The sequence below is a fragment of the Talpa occidentalis genome, unplaced genomic scaffold (assembly GCF_014898055.3).
Source record: "Talpa occidentalis isolate TD23 unplaced genomic scaffold, MPIMG_talOcc4v2.1 talOcc4.15, whole genome shotgun sequence".
Lineage (NCBI taxonomy): Eukaryota > Metazoa > Chordata > Mammalia > Eulipotyphla > Talpidae > Talpa > Talpa occidentalis.
In genome coordinates, this window is record NW_023601543.1 from 46,811,321 (window position 1) to 46,835,665 (window position 24,345).

At 40.3% G+C, this 24,345-nt stretch overlaps 1 protein-coding gene across 5 annotated transcripts in view; it reads right to left on the bottom strand.

Moving 5' to 3' along the window:
* EDA (ectodysplasin A) overlaps positions 1-24,345 on the bottom strand; it is a 330,732-nt gene that overhangs the window by 8,378 nt on the left and 298,009 nt on the right. For all 5 annotated transcript variants that reach the window (XM_054695684.1, XM_054695688.1, XM_054695686.1 and 2 more), the window contains exons 3-6: positions 9,779-9,802; positions 4,420-4,599; positions 1,160-1,194; positions 154-205 (exon numbers count right to left, since the gene is read on the bottom strand). In XM_054695684.1, coding sequence (XP_054551659.1) covers positions 154-205; positions 1,160-1,194; positions 4,420-4,599; positions 9,779-9,802 — 291 coding nt within the window. The remainder of the gene's footprint in view (positions 1-153; positions 206-1,159; positions 1,195-4,419; positions 4,600-9,778; positions 9,803-24,345) is intronic.

Here is a 24,345-nt window from a genome sequence, read left to right on the forward strand (position 1 = left end):
GGTGCAAACATTTACTCAGGACAGCCAGCAGAGGGCAAAATGGAGTCAAGAATGGCTCCCTAGTGCCAAGGTTACCTCAGGGGCCTGGGAAGAAAGAGGCTGGGTAATTACTTGATGGCTGGGGGTAAGAAGATAGCCTGCTTTGACTCTTACCATTCTTGACTTGAATCGCTGACCCTTGGCCCTGTAGATGCACCACAGCTGGCTGGGAGGACGAAAGACAGAGGAGTTACGGTGAGAAATGGTTTCTTGTTCCCATGTTTCCTTCTTCTCATTTTCCATGTTTCTACCTCTGACTTCTAGTCTCCTTTCATATCCCAATTCTGGTCACTCTCCTCTGTCTTGGGATGCTAGTGACAAGACTTCTACCAGAGGGTAATATGATTTTGTAGCTCTGCCACTTTCTAGCTCTGTGACCTCAGTCCAATGCAATGCTTCTCAGCCTCAGTTCCCTAATTGGGGAACTATAAGCATGGGGATTAGAAGAATCTCTGTCTGGTCTCTCTCACAGGGATACTTGAGGATCAAATGAGGTGATGGATATAAAACTGCCCTACAAGTCATCAAGCACTGTGCAGCTGTGTAGATTTATCACCGTGGCCAAACAGCTGTAGCGAGGGAGGCTGACATGAGACAAAGCAAGGCAGCAGAATTTGCCAATAGAGACACATTAGGAAGCTCTGAGACTAGAGAGGAGTCTTTTAGGCCATTAAGGCAGAAGCCCGGGCTGGGCTTGGCCTGGAGCTGGCTGGCTGATTTTCAAGGACATTCTCTTACACTTTGAAGCTGCTGAGCCCAGGCAGTCTGAGTGCCGACAAGGGGTCTAGAGTGGCTGGGGAGTCGGAGGCCCCAGGTGAATGGGCCTGACTGGCAGCTCACTTCAGCTGACTACTCAGTTTGGATATAGTAACCCTCTGTCTCCTGTGGCGTGAGGAAAGATGGCCACGGTAAGGCTCAGTTCTGTTAACTAAAGGCAGGCCCTGGGGCAAAGCTTTTCTGTTCACGGAGAGGGAAGGGGGTTTGTGAGTGCAGAAACCTCAGAACCTCCAGGTTATCCTCTCAAAAACAGAGCCTCAACAAATGTGATAGGGAGCAAACTCAAAGGTGGCTCTAGCCTGTAGCCTTCCCTTTTCCCCAGGAACAGCAATTCCCAGCCAACCTGGTTTTCTCGTGTTCCAGCTTTATCAGCAGCACCTGCAAAATAGGACAGGACAATCAGAGGTCATATCATTTCTACTTCCTTTTCTCCTCACCCAGGCAGCCAATGGCAGCAAGTCTTACTCCCTGCAGCCATGCTCTGTCTGATTTTTAGTCTCCATGGCTCAGAGCCCCACTGAGAGTCAATGAAGGGTTCTGGCATGGCAAAGGACACCCCTACTGCCTTCACCTCTTTCCCTGACCTGCACCTTCAGTGGGACCAACACTCACTGGGGAAAGTGGGCTCCAGTCAATGTTTGTCCCAGTCAAGTCCAACCGAGCACCCACAGAGACAGATGAGAGAGCTTCTTATCACCCCGAGACAATGGTGGTTACCTTTGCTCCCTTTGCTATTAATTTTTCTTCATAGAGCCATTGTCCTTTGTAAATATCTTGCTTCTTTAATGACTTCTCCCCTCTACTAGAACCTAAATTCCACGAGAACAGGGACAACTTATCAATATCAATATCTCTTGCACATACAAAGAGCTCAGTTAATATATGGGGAATGATTGTGGGGAAAAAAAAACCTGTCTTGTGGCCATAGTAACATTGATTGGCCCCATTGGAACTATGAGTTGGAAACAGGAGTCCTGTGACTGCTGCTGCCACGGATCATGACCAGGTTTGAGGGCAGGCCCTGGAGAGAGCCACCCCGTGGTATGTGCAGCCTGCAGGCCAGCTCCAAGCTGCAGTGGTGGCAGCCTGGGCTGTGCTGTGGCAGCCTCCTGGTCAGCCTGGGGGCTCCAAGAGCTGCGGCTGCAGCAATTGCCTGTCGAACCTCAGCTTAGGTTGGGTCTGGACAGCTGGCCAGGGTTTCACTTTTAAATATCATGTTGGAATTCCACTCCTAAGGATCTACCCAAAGGACACAAAAACATTGATTCAAAAGAACACATGTACCCTATGTTTACTGCAGCATTGTTAACAATAGGTAAAACCTGGAAACAACCCAAATGCCCATAAATAGATGACTGGATCAAGAAGAGGTGGTACATATACACCATGGAATATTACTCAGCATTCCAAAAAGATAAACTCATGCCATTTGCAGCAATGTGGATGGAGTTAGAAGGAATTATGCTCAGTGAAATAAGCCAGAAGGAAAAAGAAAAATATTGGATGGTTTCACTTATAACAGGAATATAGGGGAACCAAATTAAAAAAAAATAGAAAAAAAAATAGTAACAATACAAAACACCACAAAACAAAAACAGACAATTATAAATCAGAGACATCCTATAGGGGAGGGGGAGGGAAAGGATCAGAGGGATGAAGGGAGGAGCACAGGGGACTAATGTGATGGTGCACGGGTGCGCATTGGTGAAGGAAATTCTATGGGGGCTACACCTGAGGGGGCGGGGGAAGCAAATATTGTTTAAAAATGAACAACGATGTAAAAAATACATAAAAAAAGAAAAGAAAAGAAAAAGAAAAAAAAATATCATGCTGGAATTGTAAATGGACTAAACAGCTTCGAGCTCCTGTAGGTGCCATTCGAGGTTTTGGAGATCATTCAGGACTGTAACAGACCAATCCGATTTGAGCTTGACTGGCACTAACAGCTGGAATTGTAAATGGACCAATCAGGCTAGAAAGGTAGGGACCTTGAAGGGGACATAAGCCAAGGTTTTGGAGGACTCATCAGATAGCTTCCCACAGATTCATCAGGATTCAAACCTTTGCAGACAGACTCATTGGGGAGATTTGTTGGGACTCTGATCTCTGCTTCAAACTGAAGCTTGACCTCTGCTCCTGTGTCCAGTGTCTCTGAAAGAGCTGTGTGCTGTTGACTTATTCCAACAGCATCTCTGAGAGCTATAACACCGGCAACTGGTGCCTCTGGCACCACCACCAGCTGAGGAGCACTGCTGACCTGTGCCGAGCCATTTCTAAGAGCTGTTCACTGTCTCTGATCCTCTGGCACCTCCTGGTGCTCTTGCCGCCAGCGCTGTCCAGTCTGGCCTTCATATTGCTGCTGCTGGCTGCTGTGGTGCCATCTCACTCACGCCACCTGTGATCACCTCCAGCTCTCACCGTGAGTTGGATCCTGTCCTGCTGCTTTACAGCGTGCCACCAGCTCCAGGCTCTTGTCAAAGGGACAGTGCCATCTTATATGAGCAGCCTTTGGACTACTGGATGCTGTGGGCACAATCTGGAGCAGGACTCTTTGCCTTTTATGGCCTTAGAAACTCCCAATTTCTTTTTCTCTCTCTCCCCTTTCTAAATAAACATTATTATTGCATCCTGAGCCAGAGTGGCATCTTGCAATTGTGAGTGCATGGGTGAGAACCCACAAACAGGGAGCTGTCCCCTAAGACTTTGCACTGTTTTAAGTCAAAGAATCTGAGTCCTGCAGCAGATTTCTAGGACCTAGAGAAATCAGCTAGAAAGAGTTCATTACTCTAAAGCCCTGAGATACAAGAAAGTGGCAGGAGCAGGAATAACTGACTTAAGCCTAGGCAGTCTGACTTGTGTCAACTCCAAAATTTAGGGCAGACATGTATCTGTAGCCCTACTTTTTGGAAATCCTTCAGGGCCCAAGAGGGAAGATGCAAAGGGATTAAAAACCATTTGAATGGGCAATGTGGTGGGTTCAAGTGCAAGTAGCACTTGGTTTCTTGACAGGATGACCTTGGTGCCTGGGTTTACTTCTAAAGTGTGAGTCACTTGTAAGTTTCTGACTCTTGATGATCAGCGACTATTTGTCTAAGGGAAAGGCACTTCAGTGTTTACAGGATAAGACTCTTCTAGGGAATGTCATTTTGACTAGCCCCCATTATTCTTCCCCATAGCCTATTTCTAATGCAAAAACAGCAATGTGGGGCTAGATGCTGGGCATCAGAGAAAATCAAATACATCTCACAAAAGAACTTTGGTCAAACCTCAGGGCTCTGTTTCTGGCTTGTTAGAGTTTAATGGCCACTACAGGGAGGCCTTGAGTCAGGGAGAAAGACTTCTGATGGATGGGTTAAGAACAGGGCAAGGACAGGTGGCCTATTCTTGACAGGTTAGTTAAAACAAGATGTTAGAGTAGATCAGGCTCTACTGGCTTTTTAATCCCTAACTCTGCACTCATTTACGAGCCCTGTCCTGCCACCAAACCAAATGATGGCACACCACTGCCATCCCCGCTATTGGAAATTGCTCTCAGGATCACCCAATCCTGCTCTATTAAAGTACTTGTAGGACACCTGAGAGTGGAGAGACAGAGGAACTCACCAGAAGGTCCCTGGAGGCCAGGAGGTCCTTGAGGACCCGGAGGTCCTGGAGGACCAGGTGGTCCCATAACAGTTGTTCCTGGAATTCCAGGAATCCCAGGAATCCCTGGGGGCCCTTGGGGTCCTGGAGGTCCTGGAGGTCCTGGGGGACCATTGGGCCCAGGAGGTCCTGCTTTCTTTCCTGAAAAATAAGATTCAGTGTTATATTTGTAGTTATTGATAGAGAGTGTACTGTCACGATTTCACAGACTTATAGTGACACACTTTCACACTTCCAGTCAGCCCTTTGGGAGTTCCTGCTGTTAAAGAGGTAGGCAATATGGCGCTAGATGCTGGGCATCAAAGAAGATCAAATATATCTCAAAAAAGAACTTTGGTCATCTGTCTCTCTCTTTCTCTCTTTCTCTCTTGCACACACACACACACACACACACATACACACACGTGAGCATACACACACACTCCCTAGTCCCTTTCATGAATAATCATTTACAGAACTGGGTTTGAAGATCTAGAAATAAATGGCCCTCAAGGAGCTCAGTCTAGTGGGGAACCAGACAGAGTCACAGGATAGTTATTCTATATTAGCAGTAAAGGATACAATGCTGAAGAGGTCAGGGAAGCCTTCAAAAGGGAGGTTGCATTTGAACTGAGTGCAAAGGATCAAAATCACCAAGTGGCCAGACCTATGGGTCATTTTGTGGTTCTTTTCAGAATGGGCTATTGTTGAAGAATGCAACTTTCATGTTTACTGCCCAAATTGGTGGACTTGCTGTGAATGCAAAGGAGCTCAGAGGACAGCCTGACCTTAGGAACACCACCTGCTCAGGGAAGGCTTCCTAAAGGAGCCAGGATATACAGGAAATAGAGGTGGGAAGAAGGTGGTGCTAGTGGGGAATAAGGAATGGGAAGGTGTTTGGGAGAGGTGGAGGGGTGGGATGTGGAAGTAGGTGAGGCAAAAAGAGGAGGGGGAAATAAAGGTAGAGGAAGGGAGGGAGAGAGACACAAAAAGAGAAGAGAGAGGGGGGAAGGTAAAAGCAGAGATAGTTGAAGAGGAGGTAGGAGTCAGATTGTGCTTTCTTAGATGACCTCTCTCAACCCTATTTTAAAAGATCTCTGGGAAAGGAAATTCTGCACACTCCCTTGGTGACATGTTCCAATGTTTATCACCCCCTCATTGTTAGGAAGTTCTTCCCTATATTTGACTGAAATTCGTCCTGTGGTGCTTTAAACCCTTGCTCTATTCTCTTTGTAGATAGAGAATAGTCTCCATTATATACATAATAACCCTCATATACTGGAAGACACTGCCACCTATCAAACTTTACTGTTTGTTTATGGATCACATAATTCATCACTTACAGGTCTCAGAGATAGTATGTGTGCAATGAACAGGGGCAGGGCAGTCTTCTGTCCCATGTCCCAAGCAAGCAGGAAATAGAGTACAGCAACTTCCATTTTTATTTAAACATTCCAGCTTCCCAGAATCTTTCCTCAGAAGCCCTGTTCTTGAACACATTATTAATGAAGTCCACCGACTCCTCCCTGTCTCCTTCTCACTATCTCTCCAGGGCAGTCTCTTCACTCCTAGTCCATATTCCAGCCCTTCCAATAGTCCCACCAGGATGTAGTTATGTTGATTGTGTCACACTTGTGGCCTTCACCAACACCTCTGGCTCCTCCTGTTCACGTCCTCTGTTCTCTGTAGTTCAATTCCAGCCCTGCAGGTGGTCACAGCTGACTGTCCTTCTCCTCCCTTTACCATTTCCTTACAATGCTGTGGAAGTCCCAGGAGTGGGAGCCTTCCGCCTGACTCCATCAGGCTGTCTTTATGTGGGATAATTCCTTAGTTTTAAATACAACCCTCTCAAGTCTTACTCTAAACATTTTACTGATTCTGATTCTCTGTTTTCTAGATTCTTAGGTGGGGGAATCCTGTTCTGATTTGTTAGGTCCTTCATTAAGAGCAAAACCACATGTTCAAGAAACCCAATTGCCATGGTAACACTACTCAAGAGGTCAGGAGTGCAAGTCTAAACACATCTGCATTTGGAATGAAACAACGGGGTCTTTGTGGGGCCCCTTGCACAGGGAGGAAAAGGAAGGAAGAAAGGTCCAGAGAGCCACCCTCCAAGGCAGAGTCCCTGTGGCCTTAAAGACCTGGAGGCAAAAGCTTTGGCATTTTCCCTGTACTTAGCAGCAAAAGATTTGATCTGTTGTTTCTAGAGTTAGCCAATTTCAAGATACTGAACAGGAAAGTCATCTCCCTTCAGATTTGGGCAGCTTCCAAGTCAGGCTTATTCAGTGCTCAAGTTTCCATTCTAGCTAGTGTAGTGGAAAGAACACAGAATCTGTAATCAGGAGATAAGGCTGTAAGCCCCAGCTCTGCCATGGATGCACTTTGGGCAAATCCCTTCCTCTCCCTGAGCCTTAGTTTCTCCATCAGTGAAATGAGGAGGTTGGCCTCGATGATTTCTTTAAATTTCCTGTCCAGACTAATGTTCCATAAGGGAACGACTTAGCTCTGGTTGTCCAGGAACTTCTCTAGTCTAGTTGTAAGGCTTGCCTTTCTGTTATTGTTCTCTGGGTGCCACAGACAGAGGATGGTATGTACTGTCCTATACTCAACATTTGCAGGCCAAATAGTGGTTTTTGAGCCAGAAGGTGTTCTGTGGCTAACACAAACTTCAGTGTCAAGACTGTGAGTCTCCTGTGATTGCTAAAGCAATTTTGGAAGAATTAGAGCCAGAAACTTCCCCAGTCAAAGAGAATAATTGTTGTAGTATAAAAACAGAGAATGTTCACTTGTGAAAATATTAGAAGGCATTTGGGAAAAAGCTCCTGCTGTGATTTAGCTATGTAAAAGGGCAGCTGGCCCTTTTACTCCTCTGCAACTAGGTTTAGTCCTATGTGCTCCTTATACTTGCCTGCTTACAGAAAGTTGGCCCAGAGAGATGCTGTACAAGATGAACCATGAACCAAGAGAATGACTTTATGGGACTGAATTCCGTCTCCAGATTTCCTCACTTTAACAGAGCGCTTCATAATACGGAAGCCCAGAGACATTTGGGCTTAGAAAGTTATCATGTATAGGTCTTGGATGAAAGAATATATGCATTTTTGTTTGAAGCCAAAACTCACAAAAGGGGCATTTCCAGAATATTTTAGCTAAAGCCATATTTTTGAGGGAACAACTACAATAGAGAAAGATATATATATATATATATATGTGAGAGAGAAATAGAAAAATAGAAAGAGAAAGAGAGAATGGGCAAATGCTTATTTGGGTGGGTGAGTTATAGGAGGGGGAAAATTCCATTAAAGGATGGAAATTTAATGAACAACTCATTTTACCTCTACAAGAATATGCCTATTCACTGTGTCCAAGAAAATCTATATTAAATGGCTTCAAAACTACTTTCAGCTAAAGTAGGTATTTAAGGCCTATGTGCATTCTCTTCCCAATAATGGACTGCATATAAGGTAGTCGTGCAAGGGAAGTGATCTGAGTCCCTGCTAGAGGTGCTGGATTCTCTGAGTTGTAATTCTAGCACTTCTAGCCTAGACAATTGCCTTCCACTGCCCCTAGGAGAATGTTCTCTCAGTGCTTATCCACTGGATAACACTGCAACTGGGTGTTGCTCCCTACCACACACATGCCCATATCTGGTAAGTCACTCCCTGTTGCCCCTAACATGCCATGTTCTTTCATGCCTTTGTGAGATAGGAGTGTGCTACTCCCTTTGCCAGATTGTCCTTCACCCTCTCTTTTCTCATCCTTCAAATTCCAGGTCAAATACTTCTGTCTCTGTGATGTGCTCCCTCACTTCTCTAGAGAGAAATACTTGTTCCTTCTTTGGGCTCACACAGTGCCCTGTTCATGCTTCTGCCATAGTATTGTTTTATGGTGCCCTGTAATTACTTGGTGCACTTCCACAATTTCAGCTCTGCTGGGAGATTGTTGAGGACAGGAACCATTTTTCTCCATATCTGGATCTCTGCTCTTGACAGCTATGAGACGGTAATTCACTGCCTGGTGAATGAGTGAATGGGGAAAGAAACAAGTAGCTGTAACCAGAGGTCATCCCTGGACTTGTGTCAGAGGCAGACGGCGGTATCCTCATCTAAGTCAGGTGAGTGTCCCAGGCTTGTCATGATTTCTTCTAAAGGGATATGCCAAGAGTTAAAAACTACATGCTTGAAGTCAAATTCACTTTCTTAGTAGACAGGGTATCTTGGTGAATGCCCAGGCCCCGAGGAGAAAGCTTTCCTTACTGACTCCAGCTCTGGCTATTTTCTAACTTTTCTCAGCTCAGGTCTTCAGGAGGTCAGGCTATCCCTCAGAGAATGTGTCAGGGACACAGGTTTCCCAAATGGATCATGGTAGCTCAAGGCAGAGTATCCTAGTGCTCAGAGAAATGATAGGCAGTGGCGAGAGCCAGTCTTTGGCCTAGTGTGGGGTTAATAATCTACTCCACAAGGCTCTAGAAATCTTAATAGGTAGATTAATTTAACTTAAAGCATTTACATTAAAAAATCATTAATTTCACTTTATTCCCCTCCCAGGTCAGAACACAGAAACAGAACATAGTCACTTAAACTGGTTCTGTAGTTTGTTCTTTGAGAACATATTTCCTGATACTATTTTTCAGAACCTATTCTGTCTTTGTGTTCTCCTCTTCAAGTAAGCAAGCACTTGTACAAGCCCTTGGGTCATGACAAGTACACTGGGGACTTTCTGACCCAACAAAGGTACAATGGAACCACTCAACTAGAATTTTCTTTGAAAAGACTAAAAGAAAAGAGTAATACTCCAGCCGAGTTTTTTCACCACAGAGAAAATGGTATTGAAACTCCAAGGCAAGAAATATGTTCCCTATGTGAGAACTAGGACAGGAACAGCTCTTACACCAATAAATAGGGTACTGACATTTCTCAGGTGGTAGTATACCAAACGAGCCCCTGCAAATAGTCTCAGGACTTCAGTCATACTTGAGCACTAATTTGATAAAGGAGATTTTAAAAAGGAGAAGAGAGAATAGGGGAAAGAGCGAGGAAGGATGAAGGAAAGAAACATAAATTGAATTGTATGGAAGAGGGAACAAGAGAGAAAAACAAAAAAAACTTTCATATGTTGCTAGAGAAACAATTTTATCTTTCATGGATCATCACCAAAGAACAATTTCTATTTCTTTTCCTATGGAAGCTACAATGCTCAAGAATATAATGTGTGATTGAATAAAATAATAACTGGATAACCAGTATTGAACAATATAAAAATCCCTTGCCCTTGATTCGTTTTTCTTTTAATTTTAGAAAAGACGTGACAGTGACTTTATAAAATCAGGAGCTTAACTTACCCTTTTTCTTGTTTTTAACTGGACCTGTTGAAAAAAACAAAAGAGAAAATTAAGTCACTGGAAATTGATGGAAAGTATTTATTTTCCGAGACAGTCACAGGAAGGACCCCCAAGACACTGCACAGTTGAGGGAGCCCCACACCAAGGGTCAGGTTATTGGCAAGGTATCTCCCCATTATCAAACCTCCCCAGTTTGTTTCTGTTTTCTAACTGTTGTAAAAAAGATATAAGGAAGAGTCTTCCCTAAGGAGAAAAATCTTTCAGGCTCAGTTCTTTGGAGTGAGGGAATGGGTACTTCTGTATAAAGATGAAATGCTCCCAAACGCAGAACTCAACAACCTTAGGACGGCATCCCATTAATTCTGCGTGTCCTGAGATTGAAGAGTCATGAGTTCAGGTGAGGAACTGATGTGAGGCATCATGCGTTGAAGCTGGAAGGAAAAAAGGGTCATTGTCATGGAAGAAGCAGAGCAGTGGCAGTTCAGTTTTTAGTCACTTTCCTTATCATGAATTAAACTGTTACTTATTAAAACAGTGCAACTCTAATTCATCTGTGTGGGGGGCACGTGCACTCCCATTGTAATTTTCTGTGTTAACGATACTTTGAAAGAAATGTAGACAGTTTCAATAGCGAAATTATGAGAATTTTCTTGTGAATTACTTCCAATGGAAATATTGTTAATCTATTGGGGCACTTAGAAAATCCAAGTTTCTCTCATATAGTTAGGTGATAACCACTCCCCAGACACACACAGTTTAGGTGTCTTCTTCTTGGGGACTCCGCTTTCTTTATTCTATAGGCAGACTTGACTTTATTTAAATACAGGTATTTAAAATTTGTTCCAAAATCCCATGCAGATACCATTGGACAACATTAAACCACTGTCAGTGCCCTCAGGAGCTTACAAAAGGAACATCAAGTGTTTGCATATTATTTTATTTTATAAAAAAACCTACCGCTATCTATCATTTGACTTCATCCTTGCAACAATGATATCTAAAAGAGCAGGCTCTATCAGAGGCTCTATCTCAGCTGGCACAATCAAAGTTAATCAAGTCTTTAATCTGGAGGGTTGCCAGTGTGGCCGTCAAAGCTCAAACGTCCCTGGAAAAACCAATGCCTGTATAGACTTCCCGGGCAAAGTAGTTTCATGTGCAACAGTAGGTATTATTATAGGCAGGGGATGTCTTTAGGTTGGCTTCAGCAACCTACTACCCTTTAAGGTCATGACTCTCCATTTGCTTAGCCTCTTTTTTTCCTCCCTTTCCTCTCCTCCTAGTCTTCTGTCTACTTTCCTTCCTACCTATCCATTATGTTTTTAAAAACATGGAGGTTCTGGCAGAAAAGTACAACCAGGAAGCACAGAAACTACTGACTAAGTGGCAGCAACTCAACTTGAGAAGGGTCACCTCCTTCAACATGAGTTTTGGGGAAGGATTTATACAAAAAAGCCCAGCTACCAGTCAGCTACCTCAGCCCGTCAGCTACCTCAGCCTGGGAAAGCATCAGGATAATGGCTATTGAAGCCATATTGCTCTTTCGACAAATTGGCTTTTTAGACAAATAACCCTAAGTTTCTGATCATTTCCGCTGGTTAAAGGTTTAGCACTGCTACATCAAACTTCAACGTAGTCTTTGAGGAAATCAGACTACCAACAAACTACTGGTCCTTACTGAGCATGCCTGTGGAAGGTAAGCATAACAAATAATGAAATACAATCTATTCTCAAAGAATATTTGGATAGGAAAATACTAAAGAGGGGAAAGGTAAGGAATTATAACTAAAAAATAAATGCACACACCAAAATTCCTGGAGGAAATATGACCTAAATCCATAAGTAAAAAGAGGGAAAGAGAAGTTCAAATGTGTTTTAACTTCTATTATTTTTATACCAGAAATACTCATTACACAGACATAAATATATATGGGTATACATATATACATAAAAAGGGGGAGCAGAAAGGAGACAATAGCTTATAATAACAATGTACAAATAACCATTAACATTTTATTCCTATCTAGAATTTTCATATCTAAATATGTATTTTAATAAGATCAAATAAAAATGTATGACAACTTTTTTTCTATGTCAATAACTACATTTCTATATTGTCATTTTAAAATATGGATATACCAGAATTATATAGATAACTGCTTATATTTTTTCTAGTTCTTTTTAGGATTCTGTTTTTTAGATTTAGATCTTTAATTAATCTAAATAGATTAATTAGATTTGGGTATACACTACTAAGTATGCAGCTAATTAAATTAAAAAAAAATCCTAAATGACCATGAATGTGAAGAGTGCTGAGAGCAAGAAGCGCTCAACGTAAGTCCTTTCTTCCACTTCATTTTGTGTCACAGAAAAGCTCTCAGAGAAGTTCTACTTAGTATCATCCCTTGAGAAAAAATAAGGCTGTAAAAAGTATAGCTAAGATTGTGATTAGATTGTATTACATTACCCACAAATGCTAATCAGTGCATCATCTCAGCAGTATAAGAGTTCCTTCTTGTTCTGATATGCCTCACTTTGGCTAGTGAATAATTCTTATGAGTTTCAACATGAAGCTCTAAGCATTGACTCTGTATCTGGCATATCTATTTCTTTCTAGAGGCCTTTGTAGTTTTCCAGCTTCTAGAGAGAAAATGCCAAGGAAATAGAGCTGTTCTGTACTAGATCTGAGCATGTTGACTTAGAGCGAGAAAAGTAACCTCTCTTGAGTTCTAGAACCTTTTAGATATATTAACTTATTTTTCTCTATTTGTTCCTGAATCTTTTTCATACCTACTCAGAACACTTCCACTGTCACATGTCTATTTCTATGGTAACAAGCTGCATTTCTCTATCATTCCAATTCTCTTTATTTGTAATGGTTATGCTTTCTGCAGGAAAACCCTACAAATGCATTGGATTGGGCCAGACAGCTGGGCAGTCCCTGGGACTGTTTCGACAGGAGTAAACTTGATATCTGATAGATTTTAATCAATATGGGCAGGCAATTCACTGTCTGACACTACAAAAAGGGGGTCATTAAAAAAAAGGGTCTAGCCAGATTCTAGTGCTGACTCAACCACAAACTGACCACAAAGCAAGTGATAGTTTTTTAATGATTCTTTATCTGCTAAATTAGGGAATACTACATACTTTATCTGCTAAATTAGGGAACACTATATACTTGTCTCTATTTAAAGTCTTGGGTTCTGATGAGGATAAATGACATAGTAACTAAAGATAACTGATATGAGTGTGTGTATACACAGACATATAAGTTGAATATAGATGTGCCATTTAGATCTTACAAAGTAGATATTAGTGTGTTTATTTTATAAATATAGGTTCAATATATTGTACAAGGTCATGTAGCCCATAGGTGTTTCGGATGAGGCTGAAACTTCAAAAAGATAAATACATGTTTTATTAGAGGTATTTTTAAAATTTAGAAATAAATGTACTTCTAGTTTCTGGTTTGACATGTCAGGAGCCTGGAAATCATCACTCCCATACTCACAGCAAGGAAGAGGCTAACAACTTAAAATTAACAGTTCTTAAGTCCATCCATAGAATTAGGGTCACAAGGCAAACTTGCTGTTTTAAAAGAGGAAGAGACAGACAGGTGGACACAGAGAATCACAGCTTACCAGAAGTAGAGGCCTGTAGCTAAAGCCAGTATCAGTAAGAGCACTTAAAATTTATAATTGACAGATTGCCAGAGGTTTAGTATGGACTAGTGTACAAGCTAAAATATTTAAGGCATCCAGTCTTACCCCTTTAATGAATTTCATCTTCATGAGCCCTATTAGATTCTCACTGTGAAGACTGGAGAAAAATTCCCCTGCGGTAAGCAGAAAATATCCACTTTGAAATATACTCAGACCTTTCTATTGTCCTTAACAAGGAAAACAATTTTATCAGATCCTAACTGGGTTTTTTCCAGAGCCTAATTGACCTGGAGGAGAGGAAATAACCAACTCAGGGACACCTAAAGATCAAGATCTAATCGTAGGACTATAGAACTTGTCCCCTTTCCTCATACTTTATTTCCATATCAACAGGTCTTTCCTGTTTAATAATGATGGGATTACAGCTAAGAGAGCTGGAAATTTCAGAGCCTACAAAAGGAATCTCTAGGGCCACCCAAAAACAACAAAAGGAGACTAAATCAAGAACAACAGAGGAAATTGTAGCCTCTGACACCACAGCTAAGCAAACAGTAAACACAGATTAACTCTTCATCAGATAAACAGAAAACCTTCCAACTAGAGGCCCATCTGCCTCAGTTAGTTAAACCCATTACAGCATGTCCAATTTTCAGCCAAACATTGCAAGGCATACTAAAAGGTTAAAAATATAGTCTGAAGAGACAATCCAAGCATCAGAAGCAGACTTGTGACAGAGATTTTGGAATTTTCAGAGCTGTAATTTAAAGTAACTAATGATTAATATGCTAAGGGTCCTAATAGAAAAATTGGACAGCATAGAAGAAAAGATGGGTAATATAGGCAAAAAGAAGAAAACTCTAAAAAAGAATAAAAAGGAAATGTTAACCCACATAAATATAGTCAACTGATCTTTGACAAGGAGCAAAAGTAATCCAATGGAACAAAAAGAGTTGTTTCAGCAAATAGTGCTAGAACAACTGAACATCCACATGCAAATAAAATTAATCTAGACACAGACCTTATGCTAATTACAAAAGTTAACTTAAAATGGGCCTCCCCTGGTGGCACAGGTGGTTGCACTGTGAAGCTGTCCACAGACCTCTCCTGCTGTGCCCACTGCTCCCCTCAGCAGTGTATTTCAGTCATCTGCCTTTCCTGTTCCCCGCTCTATCTCTGGTGAATCCTCTCACCATCCCATGCATCTGGCCTGTACCCCGGTTCTTGTCTAAATAAATAAAATAAATCTTGTATAAATAAATAAATAAATCTTTTAAAAAAACGTTTTTAAAAAAAGTTAACTTAAAATGGATCACAGACCTAAATGCAAAGTGCAAAACTAAAAGATCCTATAACTCATATAGAATTATTATCCAAAAATATACAAAGAACTCTAAAACCTCAACAATAGAAAAAAAAAACAATTGAAAAATGGGTAAAGACCTTAACAGACATTTCACCAAAGAATATATACGGGTTGCAAGCATATAAGAAAGATACTCCACATCACATGTCATTAGGGAAACACAAATGAGATACTACAACACATCTAACGGACAAATCTGGAACACTGACAACCCCAAGTGCTTGTGAAGATGTGGAACTTCATTCATTGCTGGTGGGGATGTAAAATGGTAAAGTTACCTTTTTACATACAAATAAAATTAATCTAGACACAGACCTAACGCTAATCACATGTCATATAAACAGAAATGTTATATAAACAGAAATAAAAGAAAACTCAGAAAAATACAGCTTGGCGGTTTCTTAACAAAAATAAACATACTTTTACCATATGATTCAGCAATGGGCTAATTTGGAATATTGGAATTTCATAAGAAGCGTTGTCATATAACGAGAAATGTTAAACCCATTTAGCATGTATGTGAATTAATAGGAGTATTCTAGAAATCATGTGAAACTTTAAGTCTAACATGTACTGGTGTAATATTGCTGGTCAATTCTGATTATTACTCTAAAATACTCTATGTCACAAAATAGAGCAAACTTCCTTATCAATTGTGTTATGATCAGATCTAATTATGGTCATATTAAAGTCTTCTTGCCAGTTCTGGTAAAGATGGTGTCAGAGTGAAGTCCTTGTTTACCTATGGGGAAAATAAACCAACAAGTTCAGATAGCCAGAAGACAGCATGATGGGGGCTGAAACTGGAGTACCTCACAATTGTTACAGAGCACAACAGAAGGGACATGGACAAATTTCATCTTAAAAAGGACAAAGGGTGAGTGGAGGGAGAACTGTATGTCAGGAAAGAAACAGGTTCATATATGCACCAGGGATGGGAAAGCTGAACGTTGAAGAGGAAGATGGGTATGAAGGCTGTAGGGAGCCAGGTAGACAGGGAACCCCAGAGATGTGAAAAAAAGCTCAGAAAGGTGCAATAAATCCACCCAGTTCTCCCTGGAACTGGTACATATGGGTGGAAATGGTACCAAATAGATAAACTGAGTCCATGTTGGCACACACCAGGGTTGTATAAGTAGCCCAACTTGTAAACAATGGACTCTGGTCTGAGTCACAAAGAAAAGGAACAACAACATGGACAAACCAGCACCACTGAGCAGCAATCCCCAAAATGATAGGCCCCCATAGGACTCCCTCCATTCACAGAAGACCCAATTATACATTAGCTCGCCCTGTCATGCATCACCATCTACTGGAAAAGTGGAAGCTCTCCATCCTTAATTTTCAGAAAGTAATGGGTAGCAGGACCACAAATGGCAATAGGAGCCCTGAAGGGGAATTCTATAAATCTCTATAACAAAATCACATGGGCATGGAAGACATTTTCTTCCAATAATATACAAGAATCCAAGATATCCATGATAAAGAAATTCACAGAAATTAAAGAAAGCTCAGAAAAAAAAAGAATGCCCTGAGGAATGAATTTAATGAGCAGAAGAAAGAAATTGAAGTTTTAAACAAGAATAAACAGAGTTGCAGGATGTAAAAAGATTAATAGAGGAAATTTAAAAAATTCTGGAGAGAGCTATTGAAGTATAATAGGTCAAATGGAAGACTGAATCAGTGACCTTAAGGATGAAAATACAAAAAGAATTCAGTTGGAAGAAGAATGATAGATAAGTAGAAAAAAGTAAATACTTCAGGAGTTATCAAAATCCATGAGTAAAGGCAATATAAGGAAGAGGAGACAGGGAAGTGATAACTCATTAAAAGACATAATAGAGGGCCTCCCCGGTGGCGCAGTGGTTGAGCGCTGGGTTGCGAAGCTGCCCGCAGCCTCTGTGCCGGTTCGATCCCCAGCTGCTCCCCGGCCACCAGAGGAGGGTCCCACATGGCACGCAGACCTCTTCTGCTGCCCTCAGCAGTGTACTTCGGTCCTTCTGCCTGCTCTGCTCCCTGCTCTGGCTCTGGTGAATTCTCTCACCCTCCTGCGCTTCTGACTGCACCCAGTGCTGGTATAAATAAATAAATAAATAAACAAACAAACAAATAAATAAACAAACAAATAAACAAATCTTAAAAAAAAGACATAATAGAGGAAAACTTTCCAATCATGGAGAAGAAATAAAATATGCAAATCCATGTACTAAATATATATATCCTGGGGCCTCCCTGGTGGCACAAGGGGTTAAGACACAGCACTATGAAGCTAACTTTAGCCACTGCAGCGCGAATTTGATCCCCGACCAGGGAGGTGACCCACATGGTGCAGTAGACCTCTCCTGACTCGCCCACTGCTCCCCTCAGCAGTGTAATTCAGTCAATCTGCCCGTTCTGTTCCCCACTCTGTCTCTGGTGAATCCTTTCACCCCCCACCCCACACCTCTGGCCTGTACTCCAGTACTTGTATGTATAAATAAATAAATAAATATATATATTTTTAAAAAGTACATGTACCAAATCCATGTACTAAAAGTACATCAGGGTGCCATAACAAAATGAGACCAACACAAGACACATACTAGTGAAACTATCAAGAATGCAATACAAAGAAAGAATATTGAAGCTGGCTGGAGGGGAGAAGCAGATAACATATAAAGGAACCCAGATCAGGCTTACATTGGATTTCTCTGAAGAACCACTGTGGCCAAGGAAAGAGTGGAATGATGTAGTCAAAATACTTAAAGATAAAATTGCCAGTCAAGAATACTCTATGTCAAAAGGTTCTCCTTCAAATATGAGGGAGTAATAAAGGCTTTCTCAGGCAAACAAATGCTGAAGGGATATGCAAACACTAGACCCCTGCCTCTAAGAAATTTTGAAAGGAATTCTAGTATCTACCTAGAAGATGAGAATATGCACAAAGAAGAGAAGAAGGAAATATAACCACAGAAGTAAAGTCAAAATGGGAATAGCAGCTCTTCATAAATCAACAATCACTCTAATGTAAATGGACTGAATTACACAATTAAAAAACACAGTGTATCTGGTTGGATTAAAAAACAAAATACAGGGCCTCCCTGGTGGCGCAGAGGTTGAGCGCTGGGCTGGGAAGCTGCCCGCAGCCTCTGCAGTGCTGGTTCGATCACCGGCTGGCCGGCGAGGGTTCCACATGGTGCGCAGACCTCTCCTGCAGCCCGCTGCTCCCCTTAGCAGTGTACTTTGTCAGTCTGCCTGTTTTGCTCTCCGCTCTGGCTCTGGTGAATTCTCTCACCCTCCGGTGCTTCTGACTGTACCCAGTGCTCATATAAACAAACAAACAAATAAATAAATAAACCAAAAAACAAAATCCAATTTTCTGCTGTCTATAGAAAACACACCTGAGCTCCAAAGATAAATATAGGTTAAGGGTAAAGGGTTGGAAAAATATTCTACAAGTGAATGGGACCCAAAGGAAGGCAGAGACAGCTATACTTAGATAATATAGATTTCCAGTAAAAAAAAGGTAAGAAGAGACAGGGATGGACACTATATAATACTGGAACAATACATCAAGAAGAAATACACTCATCTATATATATCTCTATCACTATCTCTATATATATACCAAATGAGACACATTTGTGTCAAAGGACTTCAACACTTCACTTTCAAAAATTGACAGATCAACCAGACAGAGAATAAATAAGGATATAATACCCTTAAACAAAGAATTAGAGCTCATGGGCTCAATAGACATTTATAGAGCATTGCACACTAAAAGAGGTAGACAAACATTCTTCCCAAGTGCACATAGGCTATTCTCCAGGACTGATCATATATTGGGTAACAAGACAGCATCAACAAATTCAAGAAGACTGAAATCATACTATCCATCTTCTCTAACCACAAAGGTATCAAGAAAGAAATAAACCACAAAAAGAAAAGAGGAAAAAAACTCTAATATTTTGAGGCTATTAGGTTAATAAGGAAATAAAAGAAGAAATGAAATAATACCTTGAGACTGATGACAATGAGGAAACAACCTCCCAGAACTCATGGGACACAGCAAAAGCAGTACTAAGAGGGAAGTATATAGCAACACAGGTCCACATCAAGAAGTAAGAAAGAATGCAAATAAACAATTTTATCTTCTACCTTAAGGAACTAGAAAAAGAACAAACAAAACGTAAGTCCAGTAGAAGGAAGCAAATAATAAAAATTGGAGCAGAAATAAAATAGAAATAAAAAAGATAGTCTAAAAGGTTAATCAAACTAAAAAGATGGTTTTAGGGAAAAAAAACAACAAAAACAAAATAGACAAACTTCTAGCTCAGCTCACAAAGAAAAGGAGAAAAATCTCCAATAGGATCAGAAATGAATGAAGATAAGTAACAACAGACATCTCAGAAAATTTCAGAGGATTATGAGTTTACTATGAATATTTATATGCTAGTAAGTTCAATAATCTAGAAGAGAGGGACACATTCTTAGAAATATACAATCATCCAAGACTAAACATGGAAGAAATAAAAAATTTGAACAGATCAATTACAAGCAAGTAAACTGAAACAGTAATTAAAATCTCCCCTCCACCAAAAACAAAACAAAACAAAACAAAACAAAAAACAAACAGTCCAGGTGCAGATGGTTTCACCAGTGAGTTCCACCAAACCCTCAAAAATGGGCTAATATCTATCTTGCTCAAACTCTGAAAAAATTGAGGAAGAGCGACTGCTTCAAAACATATTTTGTAAGGACATCACGCTGATACCAAAACCAGACAAAAGACATCATAACAAAAGAAAACTACAGACCAATTCCCCTAATGAACATAGATCCCAAAATCCTCAACAAAATCTTAGCAAACTAAAATTCAACAATGCAGTAAAAGGATAATACACCACATCCAAGTGGGATTTTATACCAGGGACACAAGGGTGACTCAATGCCCAAAAGTCAACCAACATGATTTATCACATCAATAAACAGAAAGATAAAAACCATGTGATCATATCAATATATGCTGAGAAAGCATCTCATAAGACAACATCCATTTATGATGAAAGTCCTAGAGCAAGTGGGGATTAATGGAACATACTTCAACATAATAAAGGCCACATTAGTTAAACACAAAGCTAACATCATTCTCAATGGCGGAAAATAAAAAGCTTTTACACTAAGGTTTAGTTTAAGACAAGAATGTCCAATTTCACCACTACTATTTAACATAACATTGGAAATCCTAGCTAGAGCAATTAGACAAGGAAAACATAGAAAAAGAACCCAAATTGTGATAGAAAAAGTAAGGTTATCATTAGTTGTCAACAACATGCTAATATACACAGAGAACCTTAAAGATACCACTAAAAATCTGTAGAAACAATAAATCAGTTCATCAAAGTGGCATGCTCCAAAATCTATGCACAAAAATCAGTTGCCTTCCTATATGCAGACAATGAACTAGAAGAGGAAGAAATTAAGAAAGCAATCCCATTTACAACAATACCAAACAGAATTAAATGCCTAGGAATAAACTTAAAGTATGTGAAAGATATGTACAAAACCAAAACAAAACAATAAAAGATTGTTAAAACAAAGAGAAGAGGACACAAAGAAATGGAAACACATTCCCTGCTCATAGATTAGAAGAATAAACACTGTCTAAATGGACATCCTACCCAAACCAATATACAGAATCAATGCAATCACTATCGAATTTTCAATGGCATTTTTCAAAGAAATAGAAAAAAATTTCTGAAATTCATATGGAGTCATAAAAGATCCCAAATAACCAAAAGCAATTATGACAAAAAAGAAAAAGTGATGGTATCACACTCTCAGATTTCAAAACATACTACAAAGCTGTAATAATCAAAACAGTATCATACTGGAACAAAAACAGACACACAGAAAAATGGAATAGAATAAAGAGTCCAGAAATAAACCCACATCTATATGGACAGCTAGCCCATGACAAAGGAACCAAGAATATTTACTGTAGCAAGAAAAGCCTTTCCAGTATGTGGTACTGGGAAAACTGGACAGTTGTGTGCAAAGAATGAAAGTAGACTATTTTATATCATACACAAAAAATTAAGCCAATGTGGGTAAAAGACTTGGATTTAAGACCTGTAACCATGACATGCATAGAAGAAAACTGGCAAAGCCTTCATGACATAAGCTTCAGATATCTATGGATTAATCTCCAGCAGCAAGGAAAACAAAAGAGAATATAAAGTATTGTGACTACATTAAACTAAAAAGCTTTTGTACATCAAATGATGTTGCTAACAAAGCAAAAAGATACCCTACAGAATGGGAGAAAATATTTGTTCACAGTATACCTGACAAGGGTCTAATATCCAATACCTATGAAGAACTTATAAAACTCAATAAGAAGAAAATAAATAATTCAATCAAAAAAAGGGGGGGAAGAAGAACTAAACGGGTATTTTGCCAAAGATGATATACATGTACATAACAGGCACATGATAAAAAGCACATCATCACGGGCCTCCCCAAGTGGCACAACGGTTGAGCGCTGGGCTGCGAAGCTGCCTGCAGCCTCTGCAGCGCCGGTTCGATCCCCAGCCACAGAGTGAGGGTCCCACATGGTGCGCAGACCTCTCCTGCCTCCCACTGCTCCCCTCAGCCGTGTACTTCGGTCCTTTTGCCTCTTCTGCTCCCTGCTCTGGCTCTGGTGAATTCTCTCACCCTCCCACGCTTCTGACTGTACCCAGTGCTTGTATGAATAAACAAATGAATCTTTTCTTTTTTTAAAAGCACATCATCACTTATTGTCAGGGAAATGCAAATCAAAACCATAATGAGATAATACTTCACAACTCTGAGAATGGCCCATATCAAAAAGACCAGAAAGAGCAGGTGCTGGTTAGGATGTGGAGAAAAAGAAACTCTCTTACACTGTTGGCAGGAACATAGACTGGTTCAGCCATTATGGAAAACAGTATGGAGGTTACTCAAAATATTAAAAATGGATCTACCATATGACCCAGCAATTTCCCTCCTAGGTATCTACCCAGAGAACACAAAATTACTCATTGAAGGGAAACATGCACTCCTATGTTTATGGCAGCACTATTTACAATAGCCAAACTATGGAAATAACTTTAATGTCCAAATATAGATGAACGGATCAGGAAGGTGTGGGTATATACATGATGGAATACTACTCAGCGATCAAAAAAGATAAACTCCTGTCACTTATGGCAATGTGGATGGAAATGGAGAGGATAATGATAAGCAAAATAAGTCAGAAGGAGAAAGACAAATACTAGATGGTATCACTTCTATTTGGAATATAGAAATACCAAACAAAGGGTCAGCTAAAGCCAAGCTAACCACAGACCCTCGAAAGCTTATTATAGAACTGAAGCTACCAGAGAGGCAGAGGAAAAGGGAGGGCTGAGAACCAAGTGGGGAGGGAGCACAAGGGACTTTGGGATTGGTTGTGGGTGCTGAGGGGGGAGATCCTATACCTCTGAAACACAAGTAATGTAACCCAATATTAATTATAAGAAAATCTTTTGCCATATACAAATGCTATTTACTCTGATTTGTATTCAGAGAAATTCACAGGGGAAAGACTCTGACAAATACTCTAGAACTATAGGTTTGTCATGGAATTATAAATAAAAAAAATTGGAGAGCTTATGGGGAAAAAAACTGGACTCATAATTGCTAACAAGAGATTTAAGATTTTGTACATGGACTGAACTATGGAAGACAGATATCATTTTTAATGATTTTTGTTTGAAATATTTTTGTTTTTCTTTTTCCAGAAAATTGTGATTTTGGAGATCTGAAACAATGGTAAGTTAAGTCTTTTTGTGAGCAGAACAGGAACATTTGTTTTCACCTTCTCTGACTGCTCAAAATGTGAACTTTTAGTACTGGTATTTTATATGGCAATGTGTCTATTTGCATAAATCCAATGATACACTTCTTTTTCTGTATATTAGACTACTGGAAACATGGTTGTATTGTTAAATATTTGATTGGAATGTCATAATTGAGACCAGACTTCTTTCAGGAATTCAGATTGAACTTAGAGCCTTGAAAGTCTGAATGACTGAATGAATTGCTTTCAGGGTTCCAGGTCTATCAGGGATAGGCTAAGGATGGTAATCTCTTGGCAGACCTATAAACCTCAACATTTTAGGACATTGAGAAAAAGAGGAGTTTACCCAAAAATACAATGAGACCTTGGCACAGTCCTGTGTCCTGAGAGGCTTACTGTTGAGAGCTCAATATCACTCATGAAAAGTTCCAGTGAAGCAGATAAAAAATCCTTAAGGTTACATTTTGCTTTTATTGTGCTTATCAAAAACAAATTGGACAAATTTATTAGAACTAGATTTCGTAAATGAGTTTTACTGTAATTATTGGTAGAACTGGAGTGAAGGCGGAGAAAGATAATTTTTTTTAAAAAAAAATACCAGATTCTGGTCTTCTTAGTCATTCTCAGGTTTTTGATTTTTACCTGTGAACTGAAATGGCTATTAAATTTTTCTAATAATTGACTATTACTTTCCAAGCTAACATTCCCAGTTAAATTTTTGGTTTGGATTTATTGAAAACTAAAATTGTATTTTTCTGAAACGACAGAAGTTGGAAATGGAGAACTTTGTCAACTTCGGAGAAACCATCAAGATGGCTATGCCTATACGTGAACTTTGCCATTTTCCTAAATATGCAATATTAGCAAACTGCAAACGAGGAACCCACTGCCTGCCTTCACCCCATCTGAACATGCTTTAATCTCCAATATCTAGAAATGTCAACTGGCTTCCTTTATGATTCCCAACTGAACTTGTGGTTTGTCTCAATCTTTAAACATTTTCCTCCCCATTTTAATAGAAACATCTCTTTTTTTTTAAAAAAAAAAAGATTTATTTATTTATTTATACAAGCACTGGGTACAGTGACAAGCACGGGGGTCGGGGGGTGGTGGTGAGAGAATTCACCAGAGCCAGAGTGGAGAGCAGAACAGGCAGAGAGACCAAGTACACTGCTGAGGGGAGCAGCGGGCAGCAGGGGGGGTCTGCACGCCATGTGGGACCCTCACCCGGTGGCCGGGGATCGAAACAACACTGCAGTGGCTGCAGGCAGCTTCACAACCAGCGCTCAACTGCTGTGCCACCGGGGAGGTCCAATGGAAACATTTCTTATGGCATGCAAAATATAGACTTAATTTTGGATCCACCTACAAGAAGGCCTCCAAAAATTGGACACAACTCTTTTAATTGGACTTACTTATTCTTTGAACTAAGAGATTGGTTCTATAAAATAACTGATCAACTCAACTTCTGAATTGTAGAACTTCTTGAGAAGTTCCAAAGGCAGAACCACAAGGGAATAAAATCTGCCACTCCCAAACATGTCTTTGGCAAGAGGTTTGTTTCATAGAAGGGCCTTTCAAAAGGCTTGGTGGAAGTTTCTTTTGATGTTTACATCTAAACTTCTTCTCTTTTCAGTCAGTAAGGGTTTATTCCAGGAAGACCTAACTCCCTTACGTCTTTTCCCAGGAGAAGGCAGAA